The 27,813-nt window shown below is 40.7% G+C and overlaps 1 protein-coding gene across 2 annotated transcripts in view; it reads left to right on the top strand.

The window, feature by feature from the left end:
• Positions 1-27,813, top strand: part of DNAJC2 (DnaJ heat shock protein family (Hsp40) member C2) — a 29,588-nt gene continuing 1,775 nt past the window's right edge. Inside the window, exons 1-15 of one of the 2 annotated variants that reach the window (XM_079711461.1) lie at positions 1-182; positions 2,279-2,469; positions 5,489-5,564; positions 14,274-14,372; positions 15,433-15,574; positions 17,041-17,121; positions 18,228-18,293; positions 18,797-18,888; positions 18,967-19,088; positions 19,499-19,648; positions 23,075-23,163; positions 23,238-23,307; positions 25,205-25,389; positions 26,156-26,256; positions 26,379-26,486. In XM_079711461.1, coding sequence (XP_079567587.1) covers positions 119-182; positions 2,279-2,469; positions 5,489-5,564; positions 14,274-14,372; positions 15,433-15,574; positions 17,041-17,121; positions 18,228-18,293; positions 18,797-18,888; positions 18,967-19,088; positions 19,499-19,648; positions 23,075-23,163; positions 23,238-23,307; positions 25,205-25,389; positions 26,156-26,256; positions 26,379-26,486 — 1,636 coding nt within the window. In that variant the 5' untranslated portion in view covers positions 1-118. The remainder of the gene's footprint in view (positions 183-2,278; positions 2,470-5,488; positions 5,565-14,273; positions 14,373-15,432; positions 15,575-17,040; positions 17,122-18,227; positions 18,294-18,796; positions 18,889-18,966; positions 19,089-19,498; positions 19,649-23,074; positions 23,164-23,237; positions 23,308-25,204; positions 25,390-26,155; positions 26,257-26,378; positions 26,487-27,813) is intronic. The other variant, XM_079711462.1, reaches the window with a different exon arrangement.

Here is a 27,813-nt window from a genome sequence, read left to right as displayed (position 1 = left end):
TGGACATCGTAGAACCAAGGCGCGAGGCTCGGAACGGGAGGTAGAGCTGGCGGGACTCTAAGAGCCCTGCGCCTGGGACGGGAACTACTGCGCCCGCGGGGCTGGCTCCGGCGCCATCATGCTGCTCCTGCCAAGCGCTGCGGACGGCCGGGGCACCGCCATCACCCATGCTCTGACCTCTGGTACGTGCCCACTCAACCCCTGCTCAGTCTAGCCTCAGCAGCCCCTGCCTCGGTCCTCCACCTTGGCGACCCCGAAACCTCTCTACCCTTGCCCCTGGCAACTAGCTTATAGAGTGTGGGGCCGTGACAGGTGTCTTTTTGCTCCCTGCTATACAGAAGTCCTTCCCCAGACTGGAAGGAGGGAGGAAGGGGGGCGTCTTCCTTCTGCCCCCGCAGTTTCTTCCTTGTCTCGCGGCTGCTGACTCATGGATTGGGCGGAGGAGTTCGGGACCGAACCCTCCAGTACCCTAAGAAGGTTCTCATAAGCATCTTGCCTACGGCAGGAGACTGCCCACAGCGCGCACCCCACGTGCCGGGGGCCCTACAAAGCCTTACAGCTGGCGCTCAGTTAAACACCTCTCTCCCCTTTTACGTTTGCTCCGGCTTCGTTTTTTAAATGTCCCGACTCAGACGGTGCTCCTCATATTCAATATGAAAACACCACTGTGTATGCTGGTGCTAAGACCCGTGTACACAGACTTTTAAAGGCAGTCATTAAGTGAAGCTTGTTCTGTGGAAATCAACTATCTTCAGTTTAAAAACAAAGGGGGGGGGAGGTGAAATTTGTCCTGCTGCTGTAGGTTCTTAGATTTATAGCCCAGGACAGTCATGGTATTGTAAACTTAAAGAGTCTCTAATTTCAGTGATTTCATTGATTACCATAGCCACGTATACAGACTCTTGTTGTATGTGATTCTGGACGTATCTCACGGCACGTGTTGTGTTCCTGCTTACAGAAGTTTCTGTGTAATCTCACAAGTAGAGGCAAAGGCTTGAAAGGTCATGTTCTTGAAAGCCACACCCACACTACACAGGTAGTACTTCTTGAATATAGTGTTTTTGAATGCTGTCCTGTGAATGGTAGAAGAAATCTTAATTTCCCAACACAAAACATGAAAAGTCAGCTATTTTTACAAAATTGTGGCCCTTAGGTACAAGGGAAGACTTAAATCTGGGGGGTTTGTTGTTGTTGTTGTTGTTGTACGCGGGCCTCTCACTGCTGTGGCCTCTCCCGTTGCGGAGCACAGGCTCCGGACGCGCAGGCTCAGCGGCCATGGCTCACGGGCCCAGCCGCTCCGCGGCATGTGGGATCTTCCCAGACCGGGGCACGAACCCGTGTCCCCTGCATCGGCAGGCGGACTCTCAGCCACTGCGCCACCAGGGAAGCCCTTAACTCTGAGTTTTTACCAGACAGTAAAGCTTTTTGCTTTCATTTGAAATATGAAATTAAAATTAAGATGTTCACTTTTTTCCTGACCCAAACTACCTTTTGAATTGTTAATGTACACATATATAGTGACTTACCCCACTTCCCAGAAATAATGATAAAGACTTACATTTATTTAACAGTTTGTGACTTTCACAGTGCTTTTATCGTTTGTCATTCAATCCTTCCAAGGAACCAGATAAGATAGGTATTGTTCCCATTTTACAGTTGAAGCCATCGTTGACTCATTTCATATAGCTACTAATTGTCAGACCTGCACTGAAATCCAGAGCTTCTAATTTCAGATTCAAAGGTGTTCCACTAAAGCACGGTTTCATCAGTAAATTCCTGTTAGCTGCTTGAAAATTGTCTTTCAGAAAAAATCATTGCTAGTGAATTCCTAAAATTTTTGAAAGCTATCTAAATTCAGGTATTAATAATTAAGATATTTTGAGTTATTTTTAGATTTTTTTGATGAGGCTGGCTCTTGACAGTTTATAATTATTTACTGCTTTATTACAAGTCTAAAAAGAAAGAGATTGCAACACCTCTCCCTTTTCCTCATCTTCCTTTCATATCCCCAGGAAGGTATTGGTTTATTGTTGACATTGCTCAATGTTTTGTTTTGTCAGATAACTGGAAGAGGTTGATTGAATCTCTCTCTGTAAATACTAGGAAATGATTATTTATTGCTAACCCTCATGTTAACTGGATTACTGCAGTTATTTTCTCAGTTGATGGTTTTAAAATTATATTCTGATGCTGTCACTGTTTTGATCTTATTTATTGCCTTGGAACAGATTTATTCCATGCAATACATTGAAGCCTCTCTTAACGCTTTCAATCACAGCCTCAACACTCTGTCAAGTTGAACCTGTGGGAAGATGGTTTGAAGCTTTTGTTAAGAGGAGAAACAGAAATGCTTCTGCCTCTTTTCAGGAACTGGAGGATAAGAAAGAATTATCAGAGGAATCAGAAGATGAAGAATTGCAGTTAGAAGAGTTTCCCATGCTGAAAACACTTGATCCCAAAGACTGGAAGGTACTTAATATCTGAATCTTGTTCGGTCAGATGGCAGTTTTCCATTATTAAACCATGTTTTAAGATGCTTCAACAAAATAATCATGATTGAGCACCTGTTTATTGTTAAGCCCTGAGTGGGATAGCAGTAGCCCTAGGATACTATCTCTGCTGGAGAAATCCAGAAAAAGCCATGTCTGAGTTGGTCTTAAAAGGTTAAGTGACAGTTTATGAAACAAGAAGGGAAAAAAGGTGTTACGGGCAGAAGGGATAGATATGCAAAGACACCAAGGAGTAAAAGAATACGCACTGCCTCCTCGGGGACTGGTGAAGGGTAGAGTAGCTTATTGAGGGGTGGCAGTGAGAAATTAGACTGAAAACGGAGTCGAGATGACACTCTGTTGTGTCCTTTTCATGCCATGCCAAGGAAGGACTTTATATTTTATTTTGGGTGCAGTAAGATGTCATCAAAAGTTTCTGAGCTAATTTTAGAAAAGTAATTCTCCTGGCAGTACAGAAACTTGCTTGAAAAGGGAGGGCAGGACCAGAGGGGAAGGGAACAGTTTGCTGTTATGGGGCTAGTGCCGTAATCTAAGCCTGCGAATGAGTGCTTGATGCTTGAACTAAAGTTGTAGCCAAGTTTTGAGGACAAAGGGACGGATTTGCTTTTTGGGGAGGTAGACTTGACAGGTCTTGGAGACCTGGGCTGTGCCGCCCAAGAGAAGGGAACATATTGGGAAGACCCGTGATCATCCCAGCTTGAGTCACCTGCTAGACTGTGGTGTCAGTCACCAGCACAGGGTTGCAGGGAAAGGTAGTTTTGGGGGAGCGTCGTGTCTCTGCATCTGGAGCTCAGGAGTCCACACTAGAGTGAACTGCGGAGTTGCGAGCATTTACAGGGCACCTACCGTCTTCTAGCCCTGGCATTGGTCACGTCACCTTGGACCAAAGTATATAGAGAGAAAGAAACCCGAGGACTGAGCTTTGCGGGGCTTCGAGAAGCCAGTCAAAATGGCTGAAAAACGCTACTGGAAGATGGGAGGAAAACAGAGTGGGTTCACAGAAACTAAAGGAAGATAACGTTTCAAGAAAAGAGTCAGCTGTGCTGCCACTGAGAGTTGAAGTAAAGTGAAGGCAGCTGGGTCATCTTGTGTTTGACAGCTGGAAACTGATACTGACGAGAGCAGCTTCATAGCCCCAGGGGTGAGAATGGACCGAGCAGAGCTATACTGGAGTGGTTTGAAAATGAATGCTGGGGGGTAGAAATGTTCTGTGGGTGGCTTTTTCAAGAAGTTTAATTCTGATGGGCAGCAAAGAAGTGGAAGTGGGGTCATGGGAGAGTCTTAAAGATGAGAGATAACAGAGCTTCTTCTTACAATGATGAAAATAATCCAGTTGAAATTTAGAAGACAATTGAAAGATGCTAGCATTTGAGAGACCTAGAGAAGGTGGTATTCAGGAGGGGTGGAGTAATTTGTCTCGGTAGGATGGGCTTTCTCAATGGTGAGGGAAAGGGAAAGATGCACGGGTGCAGGTAAGATGGCAGAAAGATGCTGGAATTTGAGTAGGATAATTTAAAGTTTTTCATTAAGCAGGAGGCAAGGCCATTGATGAGAGGGTGGGGCAGGGTCTGTGAGGTTTAAGGAAAGGCTAGAGGACTGAAGTATGTAATAATAGTCTTAGGGAGTGGAAGAGCAAACCAACTGGAACGAAGTGTGAGTGCCAGGCGTAATAAAGGAGCACATCCTTAGGGAGTTTGCAGTCTGCAGTCCTGAATTTAAAGGAAAACCAATCAACCCTATTTGACTTTTTTCTCCTGTGTGTTATGCCCTCAAGCCCTCTTTCTCCCCACTCATTCTCCAATACTAGATACACCCTTTGGGTAAGGAGCCTTCACTCAGGTGCTACCTCAATCTCTAGATTTGCAAGGATGTTAACCAAAGCAGAAATAAAAGCAGGTGCTTCCTATCCAGAGAAGCCTCATCGCCAGTTTTTCAAAATTTCCATCCAGCCTTCTTTGCTCCACGGCTCCTGTCCTGTCATTGCCACTGGCCCAACCTACTGGGACTACTGTAATATGCTCTCCTCAGTTCTGAAGTCTTCTGGCTGTACCTTGATTTAAGAATGGCCATAGCATATTAATATGTATTAAGAGAAATACAAGACCAAGAGTTCTTTGCTCAAGTTTTGGAAAATGCTGGGCTATATAGGTTTCCGTCTGCTTGGTTTTTTTTTTTTTTTTTTTTTTGCGGTACACGGGCCTCTCACTGCCGCGGCCCCTCCCGTTGTGGAGCACAGGCTCCGGACGCGCAGGCCCAGCGGCCATGGCCCACGGGCCCAGCCGCTCTGCGGCACGCGGGATCCTCCTGGACTGGGGCACGAACCCGCGTCCCCTGCATCGGCAGGCGGACACTCAACCACTGCGCCACCAGGGAAGCCCTGTTTTTTTTTTAATTGCAGGACTTCTCAGAGCCTTTGTTTGGCTTCTGTGCGTACAAATTATTAAGAAGGCTATATACAATGCTCCACACTTCCCAAACTTCTATGACCTCAGAACCGGTTTTTTGTTTTTAATTTTTATTCATTTATTTACTTATTTTTTGGTTGCATTGGGTCGTTGTTGCTGCACATGGGCTTCCTCTAGTTGCAGTGAGCTGGGGCTACTCTTCATTGCGGTGCATGGGCTTCTCATTGCGGTGGCTTCTCTTCTTGAGGAGCACGGACTATAGGTGTGTGGGCTTCAGTAGTTGTGGCTCATGGGCTCTAGAGCACAAGCTCAGTAATTGTGGCGCACAGGCTTAGTTGCTCCACAGCATGTGGGATCTCCTCGGACCAGGGCTGGAACCCATGTCTCCTGCACTGGCAGGCGGATTCTTAACCACTGCACCACCAAGGAAGTCCCAGAACCTATTTTACATGGAACATCTCACTAGATTTCTGTTATGAGAGTCTCACTTTGGGAAACTGTTTTAGGGCACCAACACAAGGAATAGGATATATGGCTTCATTTCAAACTTGACTCCCATTTTGTCTTTATCAGAACCAAGATCATTATGCAGTACTTGGACTCGGCCATGTAAGATACAAAGCTACACAGAGACAGATTAAAGCAGCTCGTAAGTACTTAGTTATTTTGAAGTAATCAAATATCTGGTATAGGATATGTTATCCTCTTGAAAAGATATGCAAGATCATAGTCTATAGCCATAACTTTAGATTTAACATGTGTTCTATGGTATAACGATGTGTAACCACAGTCTCTTACCTTCAAAACCAGAAAAATGCAGTCTCACGAATGGACTTTCTCATTAGGAACAAGAAATCAGGGTGCGTGTATGTGTGTTTGTGACAGGATAAAGAACACTCTTCCAATAGCAAGCTTTTAAAAAATAATATTTCACCTCCCCTTGGAAGTATGGCCAGCTGTACTTAGTGGAAGTTGCCTTGTTACTTAGATTTTTCAATATTCTTTTGTGATCTTAGGTCACATCTTTGTTGATACCACCCTGTCTCTTTTTTTTTTTTTTTTTTTTTTTTTTGCGGTACGCGGGCCTCTCACCGCTGTGGCCTCTCCCGTTGCGGAGCACAGGCTCCGGACGCGCAGGCCCAGCGGCCATGGCTCACGGACCCAGCCGCTCTGCGGCATGTGGGATCCTCCCGGACCGGGGCACGAACCCGCGTCCCCTGCATCGGCAGGCGGACTCTCAACCACTGCGCCACCAGGGAAGCTCCCCACCCTGTCTCTTATTCGGAAGAAAGAGTTATCTGATGTTTCATTGTTCTTTTCTTTTTTTTTTTTTATTAGTTTCTGCTTTATAACAAAGTGAATCAGTCATACATATACATCTGTTCCCACATCCCTTCCCTTTTGCGTCTCCCTCCCTCCCACCCTCCCTATCCCACCCCTCCAGGCGGTCACAAAGCACGGAGCTGATCTCCCTGTGCTATGCGCTGCTTCCCACTATCTATCTACCTTACGTTTGGTAGTGTATATATCATTGTTCTTTTCAATGACAAGGTTAAAAATTGGGGCAGGGGGATGGGGGCAGGAATTGTTGGCAACCCAGTCTTTATAGGCCTTATGAAACACCATCCCCTTAGTGCTCTGAACTGTCAAACTGTCCTGTCCTTTGCAGTCCTGTGGACGTAATTCCTTACACCCCATTCAGTTCACCTGATGAGTGAAGTTTCATGAAAGAGGTGAAGGTGATGAGTTTCCTGTTTTGTCTTAGGACAGTGTTCTGCCCTCTACTCTAGAGAATGGATATTGAGGTCAGAGGAGGTAAGATTGTGGCCATATGGAAAAGGAGGAGGGAATCAGGGACAGAGAAAGTCTTGCACTTGGAGGAAGATGACTGAATGAGACCTATTTCACCCTGAAAAATGCTCGTTGAGCCTAAGTATAGTAGATAAACTCAAAATTTTCTCATTAATGCTTGTATTTAGGAAAGTCACAGGAAATACTTTTTAACAAGGTGAAGGAATTTATGAGGTTATTTTAGACCTATTATTGGATTTCTTTAAAAGCTGGCATGATTTTAGATTAAGCATATGTTAGTGTGTATGAATAGTCGTTGCAATATACATAAATGCCAGGAAAATTCATTTGCCCTGGAAAAGTATTTGCGAAGTCTTACTATATGAAAGAATAGCATACAGATACCAAATATTTCTTGACACATATAATTTGTGAAAGAACCAGAAGTGATTGAGAGCTAGGAAAGCAGTTGGTGTTTTAAGGTGAAGGAATTGTTTCTTTCTCTAAAAATAAAAAATGTATAATAATTGTAAAAGAAACATCCATTTGCTTCTGTTAAGTCTGTTTGTTTTATTGGGATAATAGAGATTAAATTTTTTTTTTTTTTTTGCGGTACGCGGGCCTCTCACTGCTGTGGCCTCTCCCGTTGCGGAGCACAGGCTCCGGACGCGCAGGCTCAGCGGCCATGGCTCACGGGCCCAGCCGCTCCGCGGCATGTGGGATCTTTCTGGACTGGGGCACAAACCCGCATCCCCTGCATCGGCAGGCGGACTGTCAACCACTGCGCCACCAGGGAAGCCCCGAGATTAATTTTTGAATATTCTGTTGCCAGAAGTCTTGCACCCTGACTGTACAGATTATTAACGTTATGTGGGTTTACGATTCACTCTCTGCCACCTTGCTGAATATTCTCAGTATTTATTCAGAAGCAGACTGTTGTTCTCTTTCCTCTATCACTGTAAAATAGACAGTTGCTACTTACTGCTCTCTGAAATCTTGTCCAGAAGTAAAAATACAAAGTTATTGTTTGCAAATTTATCATCATTAGCACAGACAAACCTAATAATAATGTAAGACTGATGACATTTGAGATCCTTCTAGTTCTTGAATCCTTTCACAAACACACACATAAAGGAGGTTGGTGGGGTTTTTTTTACATTTTATTTATTTAATTAATTTTTTTTTTAATTGAAGTATAGTTGATGTACAATATCATATAAGTTCCAGGTGTACAGTATAGCGATTCACAATTTTTAAAGGTTATACTCCGTTTATAGTTACTATAAAATATTGGTTGTATTCCCTGTGTTGTACAGCTTATTTGTTGTACAGCTTATTTTATACATAATAGTTTGTAAAAAGTTTTAATTTTGTTTAATGTATTGATATTTTGAATTGCTATAATGAAAATTAGGGATTCAATTACGTGTGGATAAAGTAAGTGGTCTTTTTTTCCTTTTCTGCATTATCTGAAAAGAATATACTAGGAAAGTTGAATGATGGGCTAAGAGAAAGTACTTAAGTACTAACAGTGGTATTTCAATTTTTTTCTTGAAGAAAAATTGCCACAGTGGCAAATGATGCATGTAGGTTTGCTATTCTTTACATGGAAGTAAAATCTTTGATTTGAATTTTCTAAATTTAATCATTTTAGCTTAAAATACTTCCCATGTTTTAAACTGAAAAGTTTCATATTATGCCTCTTAAAAAGTTGAAATCAGAGACTTTTTGTAATAATCTGTAATGGAAGAGAATCAGAAAAAAAAAAAAATATATATATATATATATATAACTGAATCACTTTGCTGTACACCTGAAACTAACACAGTATTGTAAATCAACTATAATATTTAAAAGAATCATAGAGACTTTTTATAATAATAGAGGTATGAATGTACAATAAAAGCCCATTTGCTAATGTACCCTCAAAACACCCCAGAAACTATCTTTGGTGGGGAAGGGTGGAGAGGTAGGTCTTTGAAATTTCAGTAAATATACACAACAGCTGTTCTTCGGCCTCCGTTGCCTTATTTTTAATATTGGGTGACATCTTTTGCCTCTCCCAACCCCACCCCTGGGACAGAATATAGGAGAATCTCAGGATGCCCTACTGTACATGAATGACTAGAGGTGATTAGGTGGAAAAGTCAATGAAGAAAAAAACACTGTAGCATAAGAGGAGACTATCCAACAAAACACTGAGACATCACCTGTCTCAGACTTTACAATCAGGTTCAAAAGAAAACTTAATTGCTCCACGTTGTCAGTGAGATATGAAGACACTGCCTTGGGGGCGGCGGGAGCAGCACAGGCACTGCAGAAAGAGACTCGCGAGAAAAAAGTAGAATTGCCTGGAAACTAAAAACAGGAGAGCAGCATTTAGAATTCGAAAGGCTGACGTACAATTAGAAAACAAAGTAAAGCAGAGGACAGCCTTGAGGAATGTTCGCAAGACTCAGAAGGAAAGAATAAAGAGATGTCAGATTTCCCCAAAGAAGAGGTCAGAATGAATGTAACAGAGACAGTAATTGCAAATGAAGAAAAGTTGCCTGATTTATTATAAAAAGATATGACTTGAGATTGAGAATGTTTGTAGGCATGTGACTTAGGTTTTACTCCTCAGCGTTTCAAAGGAGAACCGATGTGAGTTAGGCCGAGCTGAACAGCATCTGTTTTGACAGCAGGGGTGGAAGAGCAGTGCCTTGAGGAGCTATGGCTTTCCCCAAGCACTGGCCGTGGGAGGAGCCTGTGCTCCGTCCCGCAGTGCCCAACAGTGGTGCGGTCATCACACCTCTGAACTGTCTGGTATGCTGTGATTATTGTTCCTGGCTGCTTAGCTTCCAAGCCTGATGGTCAGACTCTCAGTTCCTGTGAGCCGCCTAATAACCTTTAAATAAATTCCTTTCCTGCTCAAACCAGCTAGAAGGTGAAAATGTCTTCTCTTGAGTGTTAGTGGAGAAACTGATAATACACTTGACTCTAAGAAAAATCTTGGAGCTCAAAAAAAACCAAAAGTGTATTTGTCACAGTTTCTGAACCCTTGCAGTATATGTAGAAACAACTAAATATGCCCATAAAAAGATTTGTACAAAAATATTCATAGCAGCCTTATTCACAATATCCAAAAACTGGAAACCACCCAGATGTTCACCAACAGGATGATGGATAAGCAAACTGCTGTATACAATAGAATAGTACTCAGCGGTTTTCAATAAATTACTAATATACACAAGGTGGTGAATCTCGAAACATTATGTCAGATACAAAGACATACTGTATGATTCCATTTACATGAACTTCAAGAACATGCGAACATAATCTGTGGTGACAGAAATCAGAAAGAGGTTGCCCCAGATGGTGGGGGGTAGGAGTTGACTGGAAAGGGGGTACAAGGGAACTCTGAGTGATAGAAATAGTCTGTATTTTCTTTTTTTTTTTTTTTTTTTTTTTTTTTTGCGATAACCGGGCCTCTCACTGTTGTGGCCTCTCCCGCCGCGGAGCACAGGCTTCGGACGCGCAGGCTCAGCGGCCACGGCTCACGGGCCCAGCCGCTCCGCGGCATGTGGGATCTTCCCGGACCGGGGCACGAACCCGTGTCCCCTGCATCGGCAGGCGGACTCCCAACCACTGCGCCACCAGGGAAGCCCCTGTATTTTCTTTTGGGTGGTAGTTAAGCGAGTGTATACAGTTGTCACAACTTATTGAACCGAATACTTAAAATCTGAACATTTTATTCTATGTAAATTTTCTCTCAATTTAATAAAATAGATCTGATTAAACAAACCAAAAAAAAATCACTTGGGAAATGAAATATACTCTTTTGCACCTAGACAGAAATAAAAATTGTATTAATAGATTCTTTTCATGAAAGTAAGATCATTGCCTGTCAAAACATATGGGATGGCAGCTAGATCTGTACCATCAATAAGTTCATTGCCTTCAACTGTTGTGTTACATTTTTTGTTTGTTTGTTTGTTTGTTTTTGGCCACGCTGTGTGGCATGTGGGATCTTATTTCCCCAACCAGGAATCGAACCCGGGCCCCCTGCGGTGGAGGCGTGGAGCTTGAACCACTGGACTGCCAGGGAAGTCCTATGTTACCTTTTTTGAAGGAGGGAAAAAATAAAATGGGCATTCAATTCGAATGTTTAAAAGAATAGTACTAATAAGGAGGATGGAGGGAAAAACTAGATAAAACAATATCTTACAGTGGATTTGTGAGAAGAAAAAACAATAGTGAAATACAGAAAGGATGAAAACAATTACAGAAGATATTTTTAGCTGAGACCACTATTAAATGCAGTGAATTTGATAAAATTGGCTTTTTTGGAATTGAAGAAATTTAAAGAGTTACCAAGAATTATCTCCTAAAAAATGTTTTAGGCCTAGGTGATTTCTTAGATGAATTTTTTCTCAAATGCTTAAGGAATTGAACATTCTCATGCTGAATGTAAACTGTTTTTGCAACAATTCATTTTGTGACATTAATGTCATCCTAGTATGAAAACCTGACATTGAAAGGCAGAATTATGGAGACACTAAAAAGTTCATGGTTGCCAGGGGTCGGGGGCGTTGAGGAGGGATGAACAGGTAGAAGACAGAGGATTTTTAGGGCAGTGAAACTACTTTATATATTATGATGCATACATGTCATTATACATTTATCCAAACCCACAGAATGTATACCACCAAGAGTGAAAACTGTGGCCTTTGGGTGATTATGATGCGTCAGTGTAGGTTCATCAATTGTTAACAAACAGCAGGAATACCCTGGTGGTCCAGTGGTTAGGACTCAGCGCTTTCACTGCTGGGGCCTGGGTTCCATCCCTGGTCGGGGAAGTAAGATCCCACAAGGCACATGGTGCCGCCAAATTAAAAAAAAAAAAAAAAAAGCTAGATGAAAACAACATTGTAGCAAGTGTACTGCTCTTGTGGGGGATGTTGATGAGGAGGGCAGGGAGGGAAGGCTGTGCACGTATGGGCGCAGAGCGTCTATGGATCTCTTAACCCTCTTAATGTTTCTGTGAACCTAAAACGACTAATTAATTTTTAAAACCTGGCAAAAAGAGCTTTTTTAAAAAACTACAAATATCACCCATGAATATAATACCAAAAAAAAAAAGCACCCAGTTAAAATAATAGCAAATTAGGGCTTCCCTGGTGGCGCAGTGGTTAAGAATCCTCCTGCCAACGCAGGGGACACGGGTTCAGTCCCTGGCCTGGGAAGATCCCACATGCCGCAGAGCAACTAAGCCCGTGCGCCACAACTACTGAGCCTGCGCTGTAGAGCCCACGAGCCACAACTACTGAACCCGCGTGCCTAGAGCCCGTGCTCCACAGCAAGAGAAGCCACCGCAATGAGAAGCCCGCGCACCGCTCGCCACAACCAGAGAAAAGCCCATGTGCAGCAATGAAGACCCAACACAGCCAAAAATATAAATAAATAAAACAAAATTAATTAATTAAAAAAATAGGAAATTGAATTCAACAGTATATTAAAAGAATAATGCCCATGAACAAGATTTCTCTTAGGAAATATATCAGTATGATGTCCTAAGAAGAATGTGAAAGTACATATAGTACAATTTAATATCCACTCCTTTTTGGTAAATACGACTTTGAAAAGAAATGCAGTTAATTCCCTACTTAGGTAAGTATTTCAGATTCACTGCCAACAAACTTTTAACTGTGTGACATTAGTGATATTCCCATAAAAGCCCATGGGGGAAACTTACCTGCCCATTACTTTTATGCTATTTGGGAGTTTGGGTCAGTGAATTAACAATATTAAAGGAGAGAGAACTATTAGAAAGAAAAAGAAAGAAATATATTATTTGTAGGTAATATAGGATCTACCTAAAAACTGAAAGAGCTGAGTCAGGTAGCCAGATGCAAGAAAAATACACAAAAATAATACACAGTTTTTGGAAGTTACCATCAAATTAGAAAGCTGTAGTCATTTTAAAGATAATCCTGGGACAGGAATAGGTAGCCAGAAACAGACCCTGGGAAAATTTACTGTGATAAAGGAGGCATCACAAATTAGTAGAGAAGGGAGGATTATTAAATGGTATTAGGACTTTGAAAAAAAACTAAGCTTTTCAATTCCGACCGTAGAAAATATTAAAATAGAAACATATATCTCAAACTTTTGCAGAATGAAGGACCTTCTACCTTTATAAGTACTGGAATAAAATTATAAAGGAAATGATCAGTAAATAGAAATTAAAAAACTGAATGTTTTTTGAAAACAAGAATAATCACAGCAGTTGTGGAAAGCGTTAGCATCAAACAGGACGGACTAGGACAGGCAGCACACAAGCACAGGCTTAGGAGTCAGGCTGCTTGGGTCGGAGCCCAACTTGGCCAGGACTTTGGACAGGTTGCATAGAGGCTTAATGGTTATTTCACCTCTCTGTGCCTCATTTTCCTCATCTGTAAAAGGGAGAAACTAATAGTACTTTCCTCAGCAGGTTACTGAGAAGATCAACTGATAAAAATAGTGCTGGCGGGCTTCCCTGGTGGCGCAGTAGTTGAGAGTCCGCCTGCCGATGCAGGGGACACGGGTTCGTGCCCCGGTCCAGGAAGATCCCACATGCCATGGAGCGGCTGGGCCCGTGAGCCATGGCCGCTGAGCCTGCGAGTCCGGAGCCTGTGCTCCGCAACGGGAGAGGCCACAGCGGTGGGAGGCCCGCGTACGGCAAAAAAAAAAAAAAAAATGCTGGCACATATTAAATGCTCAGTAGATGTTAACAGCCAGCCATTAGTCATTGTAAAGTGACTCACACAAACTAAGAAGAAAAAACTGAGACAGACTCTCTTTCCTCCATAAATGAAGGATGAAGGGTAGAAAGAAAGAACAACAAAAAATGTGTTGAGCACCAGTGATAATCATATTTTAAATAATTGGGTCCAGTGTTGAGGTTGTGGTGAAAAGGATGTTCCCATAGGGGTGTGCAGTGGTATGACTTTTAGAACGGGACTTGTTCCTACATTTTCAGTCACTAATTCACTTCTCTGAGTATATCCTAAGAAGAAAGAGTCCTAAATATGGAAAAATACTTCTCTACAAAATTATTCAAATTGACTAACTTACAGTAGTGAAGAATTGGAAACAATCTAAATATCCAGCAGTAGAGAAACAGTTACATAAGTTATGATAAATCTACTTGAAATACTGTATTAAGTAGTCATTAAAATTTTTTGAAGAGTTTGCAACAGTGTGGAAAATGGAACTGCTGTAATGTTAAGCTGAAAAAAATCACAACTTAAATTGGTATATATAAAATGATTATAGCTACATTTTTGAAAGCATATGCTTAAGGAGGAAGAAGTCTGTGTGGAAATACACCAAAATATGAACGGCACTTGTCTTTGGGTGCTGGCACTTTGGCCAGTTCTTAAAATAATTATTTCAGTTTCTCTGTAATTTCTGTTTAATAAGTATATATTTTACTGTATTTTTTAAACTAATACTATGCTATTAGAAATGGCTCTTTTTAGCTCATCTTTATTTTTAGCTTTGATGCCTAAAAGGACAGATTATCTAAATCTGACTTATTTTGTAGATAAAGCAATGGTTTTAAAACATCACCCAGACAAACGGAAAGCAGCTGGTGAACCAATAAAAGAAGGAGATAATGACTACTTCACTTGCATAACTAAAGGTAAGAAATCGCTTTAGAGTCAGAAATTTCTGTTAGTGAAGATTATGTATTAATTGCTGGGATTAGGTGTCCTATGCGTTGTACTTCATTTATACTGTAACATTTAAAAACATCTTTAGTTAACATCTGGTTATTTCTGGTAATCTCCCCCAGAGCCTCACCGCACAAAGTGAGGCTCTCCTACCCAGCAGCATCAGCAACCCTGGTAGCTTGTCAGAACTGCAGCAGCTCAGGCCCTGCCCCAGACCTCCTGAATTGGAGTCTGCATTTTAACAAGATTCCCCAGGTGGTTCTTTTGAGAAGCGCATCCTAGAGTTAATTCATATACCTGTTATGTTTAATGATGAGAATACTAAGATCTTTTCCCATTTCAGACACTTTGCGGGGCTAAGCTGTTCCTCAGACGTTTTGCTGATTTAAATGAAGAAGTTGATTCTATCCTAGTAAGGGGACGCCCCCCAGCCATCAATGGATATTTAAATAGCTGTGTCCTCATTAAGCAAATTAATAGAAGGAGCCACCATACCTAAATATTTCCTTAAATGTAATTTTACAGTTTGATGCTAATTTTTAAAAAATTGTATACACACCTTTCAAACTTATTCTTTGTTGGCCCACTCGTACATAGTGCTCAGGATGTCAAAGATCCTTTGATCTTTGACAACCTTGGGATCTAACAGTTAGTCTTCTAGCTATTTCTTTTTTCTCAGAGTCATGCTTTCCTAAGGGTTGAGTGTTTCTGTACTTACATGGTTTGCCAAGTATGCTATTATAATGAAACTGCCCTTATTTTAAAAGCCGGTCGATGACTCCACTGGTGAAATTTGATAAATAAACATCAGGATTATTAAAAAAAAAAAAAAAGCGGTTGAGTGTTTGTTTTGTCCTTTGCCTTCCAGAAGAGGTACTTAAAGAAGTTCTTAAGTCCAGTTGTGCTAGAGCTACTACCTAAATCCTCCCTTCCTCACAAGCACACAGAATTTTTAAATATGAAAAATAACTTTTTTTAAGAAAAAAATGTAGCATTGTGGTGATGTGACCTTATGATTTTTTTCCTCAGCTTATGAAATGTTATCTGATCCAGTGAAAAGACGAGCATTTAACAGTGTAGATCCTACTTTTGATAACTCAGTTCCTTCTAAAAGTGAAGCAAAGGACAATTTCTTTGAAGTGTTTTCCCCAGTGTTTGAAAGGAATTCCAGGTGCGTTAAGGCATCCCCTTGTGATCATAATGCTCTATTGGCTGGCTTTTTTTTTTTTTTTTAGAAAAATGAGCTTTAATTGAATTGAATGCAGAGGTTGGTTGTACTATGATGCTCTGTTGGTTGGCTTCTTGTAGTTCCAAGTTTCTGGTTTTTTCCTCTAGTAATAGCTAGTAATAGTTTTGTGTTTGTCCTCCTCATCCTCTACAATATTGAGCGCCTCTAGTGAACTTACTATACTAATTTATTTTGCTCTCTAAATGGAAGTTCTTCCTTTCCTTAGTGAAATTACAACTCATGGGATGTTTTTCTTTTAAATTTCCTTTGGGGGAACGGTGGTTGACTTTATGTAGTGTGATGCTGATACTTAAGTGACAGTAATTTCCCATTCTTTCCTTCCCCTTTGTTAATGGGTACACTGCTGCATTTGGCCCATTATCATTTAAGAAAGCTTTTGTTCTATTTTTGAGCGTCTGATTATCATAAGGTTCTCTGACAAAGGATGATTTATATTTAAGATTAAAGCATATGTAATTTATTTCATTAAAATCAGTTTTTAAGTAGTGTGAACCAATAATCTACATTTTTTGGTTCCATCTGCATTGGAAGGTTTCCTGAGAGTGCATCTCAGTTGCGTATTGGAATCAGTTGGAGAGCTTGAACAGTTCCCGCTGCCTGGGTTCCACCTGGAGAGATTGTAATTTTAATTTAATTGGTTTGGAATGCCTGTAGGTTTTTTTAATGCTTCCAGGTGATTCTAATGGGCAGCTAAGTTTGAGAAGCACTTTGAGTAGCGGTTTGATGCAGACTAATTATTTCCTCCACCCTTTCTCCTCACATTTGTTTTGTAACAGTGCTGAAGGTGGTTAAAAAAAAAATATATATATATATATAGTGTATTATACTTTTTTTGTGGGATGGTTTCACAGAGTGGAAAAACATGGGTCAGTAGCAAACTCAGGGTCCTTTTAGAGATGGTGGGTGAAGTGCTGAACCTACAAGTCTGACTCTTAGGGGGAAAGTGGTGGCAATGAGGGGGTGGAAATCTATTCCATTTGTGAGTATTCACATTTTTTCAAATGCAAGGCCTACCGGTCGCTTCCGTACTGCCTGTTTAGGGGCAGGACTACGTGAGCTTGAAAAGTGGGGTTAGAGCCTGTTTCTCCTGGCCAGCTTGGCAGCTGCTACCCCCCTGTAGTTTACAGAACTGAAGATGACCTGAGGGTTAGCACATTGTTCCATTGGCTTCTCCTCCTCACCGCCCCTCTCCTCTTGCCCTCCCTTTTACTGCACCTGCATTTTTCAGCACTGCACTGCTGACTTCCCAGTTCCATCTCTTAGTCGTGGAGGACATAGGGGAGGGATATTGTAGGGGACTAGTAAAAACTGTTGTTGTTTTCAGTAAATCAGCTTGTTGAACTTTTTGTACAAAATGTTTTGAGTTTTTCTTTTTTTCAATATTTCAGATGGTCCAATAAAAAAAATGTCCCTAAACTTGGTGATATGAATTCATCATTTGGAGATGTGGATGCATTTTATTCTTTCTGGTGAGTGAATACACTGTTTCTCCCATGCTTTCATTTTGTAAGAAGGTAAGTATTCAATAAGTGCTCGACTGACTTCTGTAAATTAATTGAGGGATGGGAAAATTGCAGAACCTTCACTGAACAAAAGCACTGTGTTTAGAAATCAAAAAGGTTTTCACAGGGCTTCCCTGGTGGCGCAGTGGTTGAGAGTCCGCCTGCCGATGCAGGGGACATGGGTTCGTGCCCCGGTCCGGGAAGATCCCACATGCCGCGGAGCGACTGGGCCCGTGAGCCATGGCCGCTGAGCCTGCGTGTCCGGAGCCTGTGCTCCACAGCGGGAGAGGCCACAACAGTGAGAGGCCCGCGTACCGCTAAAAAAAAAAAAAAAAAGTTTTCACAGAATGCTTTATTATCTCCTATGTAATATTTAGGCTTTTATGATTAGTTTTTCAATCTGTTTTCTATTTATCAGATTTCTAGATATCAAGCACACTGTAGCAGTAAAAAATGAAAAATAAGGAGTTATTTGAATCATTAAAAAATAATTTTTCATTTAGCTGTTTCTTTAAGTACTTGAGTATATGATGAAGATGATGTCTCTATAACTAATTCATTAATTTTTAATACGCAGTATTCATTTTCCATTTTTATATTATATGTGCTATATTTTCTCATTAAGTATCTGGTAAATATGAAAACACAAAATCACTGTAAGACAAAAATGACAAAATTTAGCTCTACAAACCAGATAAAGTAATGACTACTAGGTTCCCTTAAAACTTGACAGACTAGTGGAGGTGAAGGCAGGGAAAACTTGATAAAGTCCCAGGCAAGAGAGAAACCTAATATTCAGAAGAGATAGCAGGGAGCTGGGATTTTGTTTTAGGGGTGATGAGTATTTTAGACTTTCATACCAAATACAATGTCATTTTAAAAAGAAGAAGAAAAAGACTTGTGTAGTGCTAGTTCAGTATCAAAAGAGAGGGGAGGGATAGGGATCTATTAAAACGAACTCATCCACTTATCATTAAAGTTTCTTAAAATTATATGCACCTAACTTAATTTTAAAAGGAAGATTTTTTTTCATTTGTTTTGGCTTGATTTTATTTTATTTCTGTTTATATTAGGTATAATTTTGATTCTTGGAGAGAATTCTCTTATTTAGATGAAGAAGAAAAAGAAAAAGCAGAATGGTATGTATGTAAATCATTAATAAAGGAAGATACTTGTTTGGTTCTTTGGTATTTGTGATGATGTAAAAATATACCACATATATTTTCTTTTGCATTTTCTCTTTGTGTATCCGTTTTAAATGAGTTTTTTTGATATTTTGAGATCCTATCTCACAAGTTAAGCTTGATAATGCCAGATCAGTAGTTGGTTATGAAGCTTAAGAAATTGCCAAGGAATGTAATTGTCAATAAAGCTCAAGTCAGCAAATTCTTTTTCTTCTGGTTGCTTAACCAGTTTTCTTTTCATTTTCCCTATATGTGTAGGGAAATTCTTTTGACATGAATGTTCCCAAAAAATTAACCAAAAATAATAGTAAGTACTATTACCCTTTAATGTTAATAATGACATAGCATTTTAACCTTTCAAGACATTATTTGCATTGTAGCTAAATTATAAAGTATTACATTTTCCTATCATACCATCCATAAGCACTAGTTTATTTCCAATATTTCCTATTTTATAGTCGTGACGAAAGGAGGTGGATTGAAAAGCAGAACAGAGCAACAAGGGCCCAAAGGAAAAAAGAAGAAATGAACAGAATAAGAACATTAGTTGGTAAGGATAATTGATGGTTTTTTTTAAGTTCTGTAATTAAATGTTAGAAATTCAAAAGATTAACTTTTTTTCTGGTAGATAATGCATATAGCTGTGATCCAAGGATAAAAAAATTTAAGGAAGAAGAAAAAGCCAAGAAAGAAGCAGAAAAGAAAGCAAAAGCAGAGGCAAAACGGAAGGAGCAAGAAGCTAAAGAGAAAGTAAGATGACATTTGACAAAGTTGGATTTTAAATATTCATAAAATCTTCAATCTTCAGATCTATTTTTAAATACTGTAATCTAGCAGTAGAGAATTAGGTGCTACTATGAAAGAATCATGACATTTGGCACAGTTGATAGAACGATCTTCCTTACCAGCAAATTCTTATTGAGCAAAAACATAATGTCATATAAATTTCTTAGTACTACACTCACTTCTAATATGTCCTTTTTACATTTCTAATAAATTTTTATAGAACTTTACCATCTGCTTTTCCTTCAGTCTTTGATAAGTTGATGTTTACCTTTGTGTAATTTAAGTTATTAAAAATTGTATTTTTTGAATAAGATGATAGAGCATTTTGGAATTCTAATTTTCTTATTAAATGATGTTATTTTCCATTATTAAAGCAAAGACAAGCTGAATTAGAAGCTGCTCGGTTAGCAAAGGAAAAAGAAGAAGAGGAAGTTAGACAACAAGCGTTATTGGCAAAGAAGGAAAAAGATATCCAGAAAAAAGCCATTAAGAAGGAAAGACAAAAACTTCGAAACTCATGCAAGGTACGTCAGACTGATTGAACAAGCACTGCCTACAAGTAAAGCAAATTGCTGATTAAGCTTAAAAATATTTCTATACTATGGAAATATAAACTACTGTACACATTTTATCTCAGAATATAAACGTTTTTAAATTCACTTTTTAAAAATTTCACACAGGGCTTCCCTGGTGGCACAGTGGTTGAGAGTCCGCCTGCCGATGCAGGGAACATGGGTTCGTGCCCTGGTCCAGGAAGATCCCACATGCCGCAGGGCGACTGGGCCCATGGGCCATGGCCGCTGAGCCTGTGCATCCGGAGCCTGTGCTCCTCAACGGGAGAGGCCACAACAGTGAGAGGCCCGTGTACCGCAAAAAAAAAAAAATTTCACACATGCATATTCAGTATGCAACTCTGATAGGGTTGGTTGTGTTTTTGTTTTTGTTTTTTTTAACATAACCATCTTGCCATTTTCAAACCTAAAAAAAAAGTTGTTTATTATTCTAATACTTGTTCCATATTCACATCTCTTTGATTATCTCAATGTCTTTTTATCTAAAGAAGATCAAAGATTTCAGCTGTGTGTCTCCTGGCTGTGTCTGTTGCAGGTCCCCTACCATCACCATCTCTCCCCCTTCCCCTGGTTGGAGAAATCAGATCGTTTGTTCTGAAAATGTGCCACAAATTGGTTTTGACTGGTTACTTCCTTAATGGTGTATAATTAATTTTTATCAAAGAAAAAGTTCTTTAAGAAGTTAAACTTGGGTTGTTTTTAAGGATCTAAAAGCTTTCATTTTTATCTAAATAAAGGGATATCATTCAGTTGAGTACTGGTAGTTTGTGTTCAGGTACAGTTTTTACTAAAAAATATTGACTAAAAAACCCCAAAAGTTTTCATATATAGTTTTGTCCAAGAGATGGTCTTACTTTTTAAACTGGTAAAGTTAGAGGCCAGTATTGTTCCATATCAAGTAGCATCGAATGAATAAATTAACGAAATTCCAAGCTATAGTAGAGATTGCCACACAATATACTACACCATTGTAGTTAAATTCAGCAAGTATGTTTACTGGGTATAGAAGACTTTTTCATGTGACTGTCCAGAGGCTCTAGACACTAGTATATGTGTTCTAATATATGCCATCCTAAATCTTCAGTTAATAAAATTGAAATTAACCTGCCCCATTAGCAGGCTTTGAAAGACATTTAATAAAAATACAAGCACAGGGGCTTCCCTGGTGGCGCAGTGGTTGAGAGTCCGCCTGCCGATGCAGGGGACATGGGTTCGTGCCCCAGTCCAGGAAGATCCCACATGCCACGGAGCGGCTGGGCCCGTGAGCTATGGCCGCTGGGCCTGCGTGTCTGGAGCCTGTGCTCCGCAACGGGAGAGGCCACAGCAGTGAGAGGCCCACGTACCGCAAAAAAAAAAAAAAAGAAAAAGAAAAAAATACAAGCACAGGATGTCTCTTTAAGCTTTTGATAAGTAAGAGGAAAATCTAAATAGAAAAAAATGAAAGATTTTCCTCAGATTTCACCTAGAAAATTATACTGAGAAGAATGCAGTATATCATAGTAGTTGAGAGCATGGACTCAGATTTGAAGTAGTTTTCCACTTCCCATGTCCTGGTCCTCAGGAGGTTCCCTCAACCCATTTATGTCTCAGTTTCCTCACCTATACAGTAACTGAAATAATACCTAGAAATAGAGTTGTGAAGATAAAATGAGATCATTCACATGTAGCACTTGTTAGATTTGGCATAATGAGAACTGAATCAACAACTTGAAAAGGTCAGTTAGAAAACAGAAAACTTGAATAGTTCTTAGAGATGGTGCCTAAATGAGGGTTAAAGTTCTGGCCTTTTGTAACTTATTATAGCTCCTTTCCAGCATGAGTTCATTTATTCATTCATCAAATATCTGATGAGCACTTAACTATGTGTCAAGCGGTTATAATTGATGTTGATACTATGATGACACCGTCTTTGCCTTCAAGAATCTGCTGGTTAGTGATGGAGAATGACAAGAAAACAGGCCAGTGAAACACTTTAAGATGGGTACTAGGACAAGAAGGTACCGAACAGGTGGTCAAGGAAGGCTTTCTGGATCTAGTGGGATTCAGCCAGGTGAAGCAGTGTGTGTATGGGATTAGAGATGAGAGAGATCAGGGAGCACTGAGAGAGTGTAGAGATCCAGAAAAGTGAGGTTTAATGAGCCAAAGGAAGGAAGAGCATTATGTATCTTGCTAGCTTAAACGTGACGCTGATCCTGAGTCCCTTATGCTCAGGATGCTGAGAGAACACTAGAGGCAGAGACAAATTGAGTCTTTTGCATAATCCAGGTGAGAGCATGGGCCTTGAACTAGAAGAGATGGTGGGAATAGAAGAAGGTAGATTAAATGAACCAACATTTAGGAGGTAAGACTGGCTGTTGCCTGTTGGGTATTGATTATATGTTGGAGGTGGAAGAGGAGTAAGGGTTAGTACATGTCCTGGTTTCTCGCGTGGAATACTGGATGGGTGATGGCATTATTCAGTGAAACAGAAAACAAAGGAAGAGGAAAAGGCTAGGGAAGTTTAGGGCATGTTGAGTGCATTGAGATACTCAGATGAAGATGCTCAGTAGGTGACTTGACTTTGATGTACTAGTCTGGAGTTGAGTGGGATCGTCACAGAGTCATCTACATCTCAATGGCAAGTAGTGGAGATCCCCCAGGGGAGAGAGTGTAGAGCAAGGAGGGTGGAGACGGGACACTGGCAAACACCAATACTTAAGGCACTGACGGAGGAAGTGGAGCCTGAGAAGGCGTGACCCAAGCAGGTAGGAAGAAAATCAGTAAGGCTTTTGGAAGCCGAGGGAAGTGTCACAGTAAAAGAAGCATTGGAACCTTAGCACCAGATTGCATGATTAAGGAAGCAAGGAAAAGTGAGGAATGAGAGATGGGTCAGCAGCAGCTTAAAGAAGCACGAGAAGTACCGACACTTTCCAATTCTTGTTCACCCAGGCACATCACAGTATTCCATTCTAAGCATAATCTCTAGTTATATCAGGTTTTGCTGAACCTCCTGTTTCTTAACACACTTTTTTACAGTTTGGCAAACATTAAACAGAACAGGCAGCCTAACGAAGGGATTTTATTTTAACTTGTCATTATATAGCATTTCTTGATTCTTCAGTGGTTCTGTGAGGAATCATTGTTTTATATCATCCAGAGGCCTCCTGCACCATCACCTTGCTTCTGTTTTGTGCCTCCATCCATTTAGTGATGCCTCCTTGTTGCTGGCTGGCCAGGGAAAGCCTCGCATGGTGCCCGGGGAATGTGCTTGTCGGTGGCCAGGAGGCCATACAGTCAACTTAAGAACCTCTCAAGGACTTCATGCTTGGTAGTTGTGTTTATGGATGTACTCTTAAGTGCCAGTAGAGATGATGAAAATGTTTGTGTTCATACTTCTAGACCTGGAATCACTTTTCTGACAATGAGGCAGAACGTGTTAAAATGATGGAGGAAGTGGAAAAACTTTGTGATCGGCTTGAACTAGCGAGGTATAACTGTAGAGCTGCTGTTGAAGTCTTCTTTTGGGCTTAGGATAAAGTTTCATCCCCTTTTTTCCTTTAAGTTTACAGTGCTTGAATGAAACACTCACATCGTCTACAAAAGAAGTAGGAAAGGCTGCTCTGGAAAAACAGGTAATAGAAGAACACATCACTTCTACCTGTATTTAGCATTTAATTCTGCTTTAGTATTGCTTTCACCTCAGTGTTTCCCCACCTAACATGTAAGTTACTATAGGGGCAAAGAGTGTCTCATTTCTCTTTGGGTTGACTTAAATTGGATTTAAGTGTGTATAGTTGTTACCATATATAGTTGTTTGATTTGGGGTTATCTAGCACATTAATCATAGATTTTTCAGAATCACTGTTAGAAAAAAATCATTGTTGACTATTCCTTGAGCATTTTTGTTGGATAATAACATTTAGAACCGGGGCTTCCCTGGTGGCGCAGTGGTTGAGAGTACGCCTGCCGATGCAGGGGACACGGGTTCGTGCCCCGGTCCGGGAAGATCCCACATGCCGCGGAGCGGCTGGGCCCGTGAGCCATGGCCACTGAGCCTGCGCGTCCGGAGCCTGTGCTCCGCAATGGGAGAGGCCACAACAGTGAGAGGCCCGCATACCACAAAAAAAAAAAAAAAAAAAACATTTAGAACCAAAAGAGATTTTTTATTGTCTAGTCTACACCTTTTATTTTACAGATGAAGAAACAGGCCCAGAAATTCAATTCAGTGCAACAAGTGTTAGAACCTACCATATATAGCCCCATGCCTAGGTGATTTGGAGAAAAGTCTAATGCTATTGCTGCCACAAAGGAGTTCAGGAACAGTTATGCTAAAGAGAAAAGGCCTAAGGCCCAAAAGATGGAGGGCCCCCAGTAAACGCTGTAGGTTAGAGAGGAAGTGCCAACACCAGGTTGGAGTGGTCAGGGAAGCTTAGTGAAGGGTTTGAGCCAGTTTTGAAGGACGACAGTGTTAAATGAAGGTCAGGGGGGCAGCGTAAAATACAGGTAGGAGTAGAAAGGGGAAGAAGAAGCGGGAGATTAAGTTGGTTAAGAAGAGGAGAGCGGGCTTCCCTGGTGGCGCGTTGTTTGGGAGTCCGCCTGCCGATGCAGGGGACGCGGGTTCATGCCCCAGTCCAGGAGGATCCCACGTGCCGCGGAGCGGCTGGGCCCGTGAGCCATGGCCACTGGGCCTGCGCGTCCGGAGCCTGTGCTCCGCAACGGGAGAGGCCACAGCAATGAGAGGCCCGCGTACCGCAAAAAAAAAAAAAAAAAAAAAAAAAGACGAGTAGAGCCAGATTAAGCAGGTTTTGAATACCAAGATGACCAGTTTCCATGACCACAGATCTTTGAGTAGCACAGGGTTAACACTGTGCTATTAACCTGGCATTTGTAGACAAGAGGCATTGGATGAGTGTAAGTGACTAGTGTAAGAATCTCGCTGGAAGGACTTGGACTGTGAGTGATAACGGGAATCACTGAAGTCTTTGGGACTTGGCGACGGGTTCTAAGGGATTGAAGTGGGGAAATGAGTCAGAGATGACTCCAAGGTAGCACCTGACAGAGCAACAACATCAAGTAAAGATTTTTTTTTCACTTGTGCATGTTTGAAGGTACACTGGAAGTGACAGTGTAAAAGGTAGAACTTCAAGGTAAACCAAAGGCCACTTTGCTGTGCTTTTACCTTTTTGTAGAGAGTAAATGACATTATCTGTGAAAGAGTGGGTATGAGCTTTGAAATGGCCTTGTGGGTGAATAACCCAATGACTGTAGACTTGACAAGTAGTGTCCAAGGCAAATAGAGATATGATAGGAATTCAGGGTAGGTCAGGCCAAGGCTGGTTCTTGTTCCTCAAGCAGAGATATGCAGCCTGGAAGCCAGAGTGAAAAGGCTGATTGTGGTTTTGGGGTTGGCCTGGGGGAGTGTAGGGTCCTTGCCTGGATGATGCTGAGGGTCGAGAACCACAAGCTGGCAAGGGAGTGTAGAGTAGTAAGATGCTTTAAGTCCCTGACTTCCCTATGATATTTGTGTAGATAGAAGAAATAAATGAGCAAATCAGAAAAGAGAAAGAGGAAGCTGAGGCTCGTATGCGACAAGCATCTAAGAATGCAGAGAAATCAACCGGCGCAGGTGGAAACGGCAGTAAACACTGGTCAGAAGATGATCTGCAATTACTAATTAAAGCTGTGAATCTCTTCCCTGCTGGAACAAACTCAAGGTACTGGTTCTAATGAAACTTCTCTTCAACACATACTGGAGCCTAGGGATAATATCGACATCCAAACAGCAGCACGTTACAGCAAACTTCCAGAGATGTGCTTGGATCTAGACACTAAGCTCTGTGCAAAGTGTGAAAAGCAGAGTGCATTTTGAACCTGCTAGTCTTAGCAGCTTATACCAACACACGTATATATATCCATACATACAGCAGGATGCTTCATCAATTTCTCAGGAAATTAAGGATCATAAGACATAAACCTTGACTCTCATGTTGGCTTATTCCATTGTGGTTTATACGAGGCACTAGGTTTTGTGCTCCATAGTTTCTCTTTCAGTCTTAATCCTTCTTTGTTGCTTCTGACCTCAAACTGGAGCTCACTGCAGAGTCTGAGCTGAGAACTCAAAGAAACCTTAGAGATCCAGCCTCCCTTATTCTGTATATGAGGAAACTAAGGTTCTCTTTTCAGAATGATCTGTCTCCTTAAGTATGTGTCCAAATGGCAGTATACACAAATGTGTGCTTCTATTTCTGTTGATTTTTACACAGAATCAGTAAGGTTTTGTACAAACTTGAAACCAAGATTATACACAGTTGATTTAAACATACGAAAAGCAAAAACCATAGTCCAGGCAATAGTAATAATTAGACCACCAATTTAGAGCTAATTCTTTAGATGTTATAGCTAACCCTTATGCATTAAAAACGTGGGATCATTCTGGGTTTTGTTTGGGGTTTTTCGTTATTTTTGTATTGGTTGCTCTAGATGGGAAGTTATTGCTAATTACATGAACATACATTCTTCTTCTGGAGTCAAGAGAACCGCCAAAGATGTTATTGGCAAAGCAAAGAGTCTTCAAAAACTTGGTGAGTTAGTTTTGCCAAATCAATTTTTTTGCTACCTTGAATACATATTTTAAAAATACTCTACGCAATTTAATGAAAGACTAAATGAGATGATCTGTATTAAAGTTTTTTCCCCTTTTCAGACCCTCATCAAAAAGATGACATAAACAGAAAGGCTTTTGATAAGTTTAAAAAAGAACATGGTGTGGTGTGTCAAGCAGACAATGCAACACCTTCAGAACGATTCGAAGGTAATGAAATTTTATTTTTCTATGAGTAGAAAATGCTAACCATGTATCTGTGTGAGAGTATACAAGATCTACGGTCTACATTCAGAATGACTGGAATAGAAAGCATTTAGCAGACTGAAAGGTATAAAGCAGATGTTTTCAGGACAGATTTACTTCAGCACCATTGAGAATTACAGTTCTTCCATTTCATATGCCATGAGGGAAGGGGTTGTGTTTGTTTTGTTCACAAGATTTTACAATCAGTGTTAAAGGATATTGGGACAATTGAAATTTGAATAAGGTCTGTAGACTAGATAATTTTTTATCAAGGTTGATTTCCTGATTTTGAAAAATACACTGTATGTAAGGAAAGGTCCTTGTTTTTAAGGGAAGACAGGAATAAAGGGGCAGCATGCCCGCAATTTATGTGGCTCAGAACTAGTTATACAGACACAATTTGTTGTGCTGACATGTCTTGGGTGTTCTAGTTAATTTGATTACTCTGGACCAGTATGTTTCAAATGCAAATTATGACTCAGAAGTGGGTCATGAAATCAGTTTAATGGGTCATGAATAGAAAATATCAAGAGCATTACACCTATTACATAAGTGGGTATTTGTGAAACTTTTGTTCATGTGTATAAGTGTCTGGGATGTGACAATTTTTTCCTACTGTGAGTTGCTGACAAAACGTTGAAAAGTTCTCTTTCACTACATGCATTTGTGAGCCACCAGTCCTTTTCTCCCTAAACTAATCTTGGATATGCTTTCCAGATCACAGTGAGTGCCAAATGTATGTTTTGGGATTAACTGACAGCCTTGACTCTTCATGATGACCTGTCCCTGTCTTAACAGTCCCACTTTTCCTGTATTCTTGGTCTGGTTCATTATCCCAAAATTTCAATTTGAAAATATCAGGAGAGACTTAATGTCCTATAAAGAGGAAAAAATCATCCTGCGTTTGCAAGTTGCATTTGCAAAATCGAGTGACTTTTGTCTAGGCTGGGCATTATTTTGGCTCTTTTCAGAAAGATAAGTAACAAAGTGGAAATTTCAGAACACTTGGAAGGCACGTCTAAAGGAGGTTAATTCTCTTGCCTCTTACGCCGTCCACAAAAATCAGACACATTCAGATATCACTGCGTTATTCTCAGCCCTTTCTTGTGGGACTAGTTTCCGTGCTGGAGGCAGACACTGATGGTTGTGCTTTCTGGCAGATGGGTGACCCTGTGAAGGCAGGAGTGATATGGTACTTGGGCCTGACTCCTTTACCTCTTTTTATGGATTTAATGGGCAGGTCCCTGTCTCTTCAACTGCTCCAGTAAACAGCAAGCTGGCCACATTTTTT

Source organism: Hyperoodon ampullatus, assembly GCF_949752795.1.
Source record: "Hyperoodon ampullatus genome assembly, chromosome: 9".
In the NCBI taxonomy this organism is placed as follows: domain Eukaryota; kingdom Metazoa; phylum Chordata; class Mammalia; order Artiodactyla; family Ziphiidae; genus Hyperoodon; species Hyperoodon ampullatus.
This window is presented reverse-complemented; position numbering and strand designations above follow the sequence as displayed.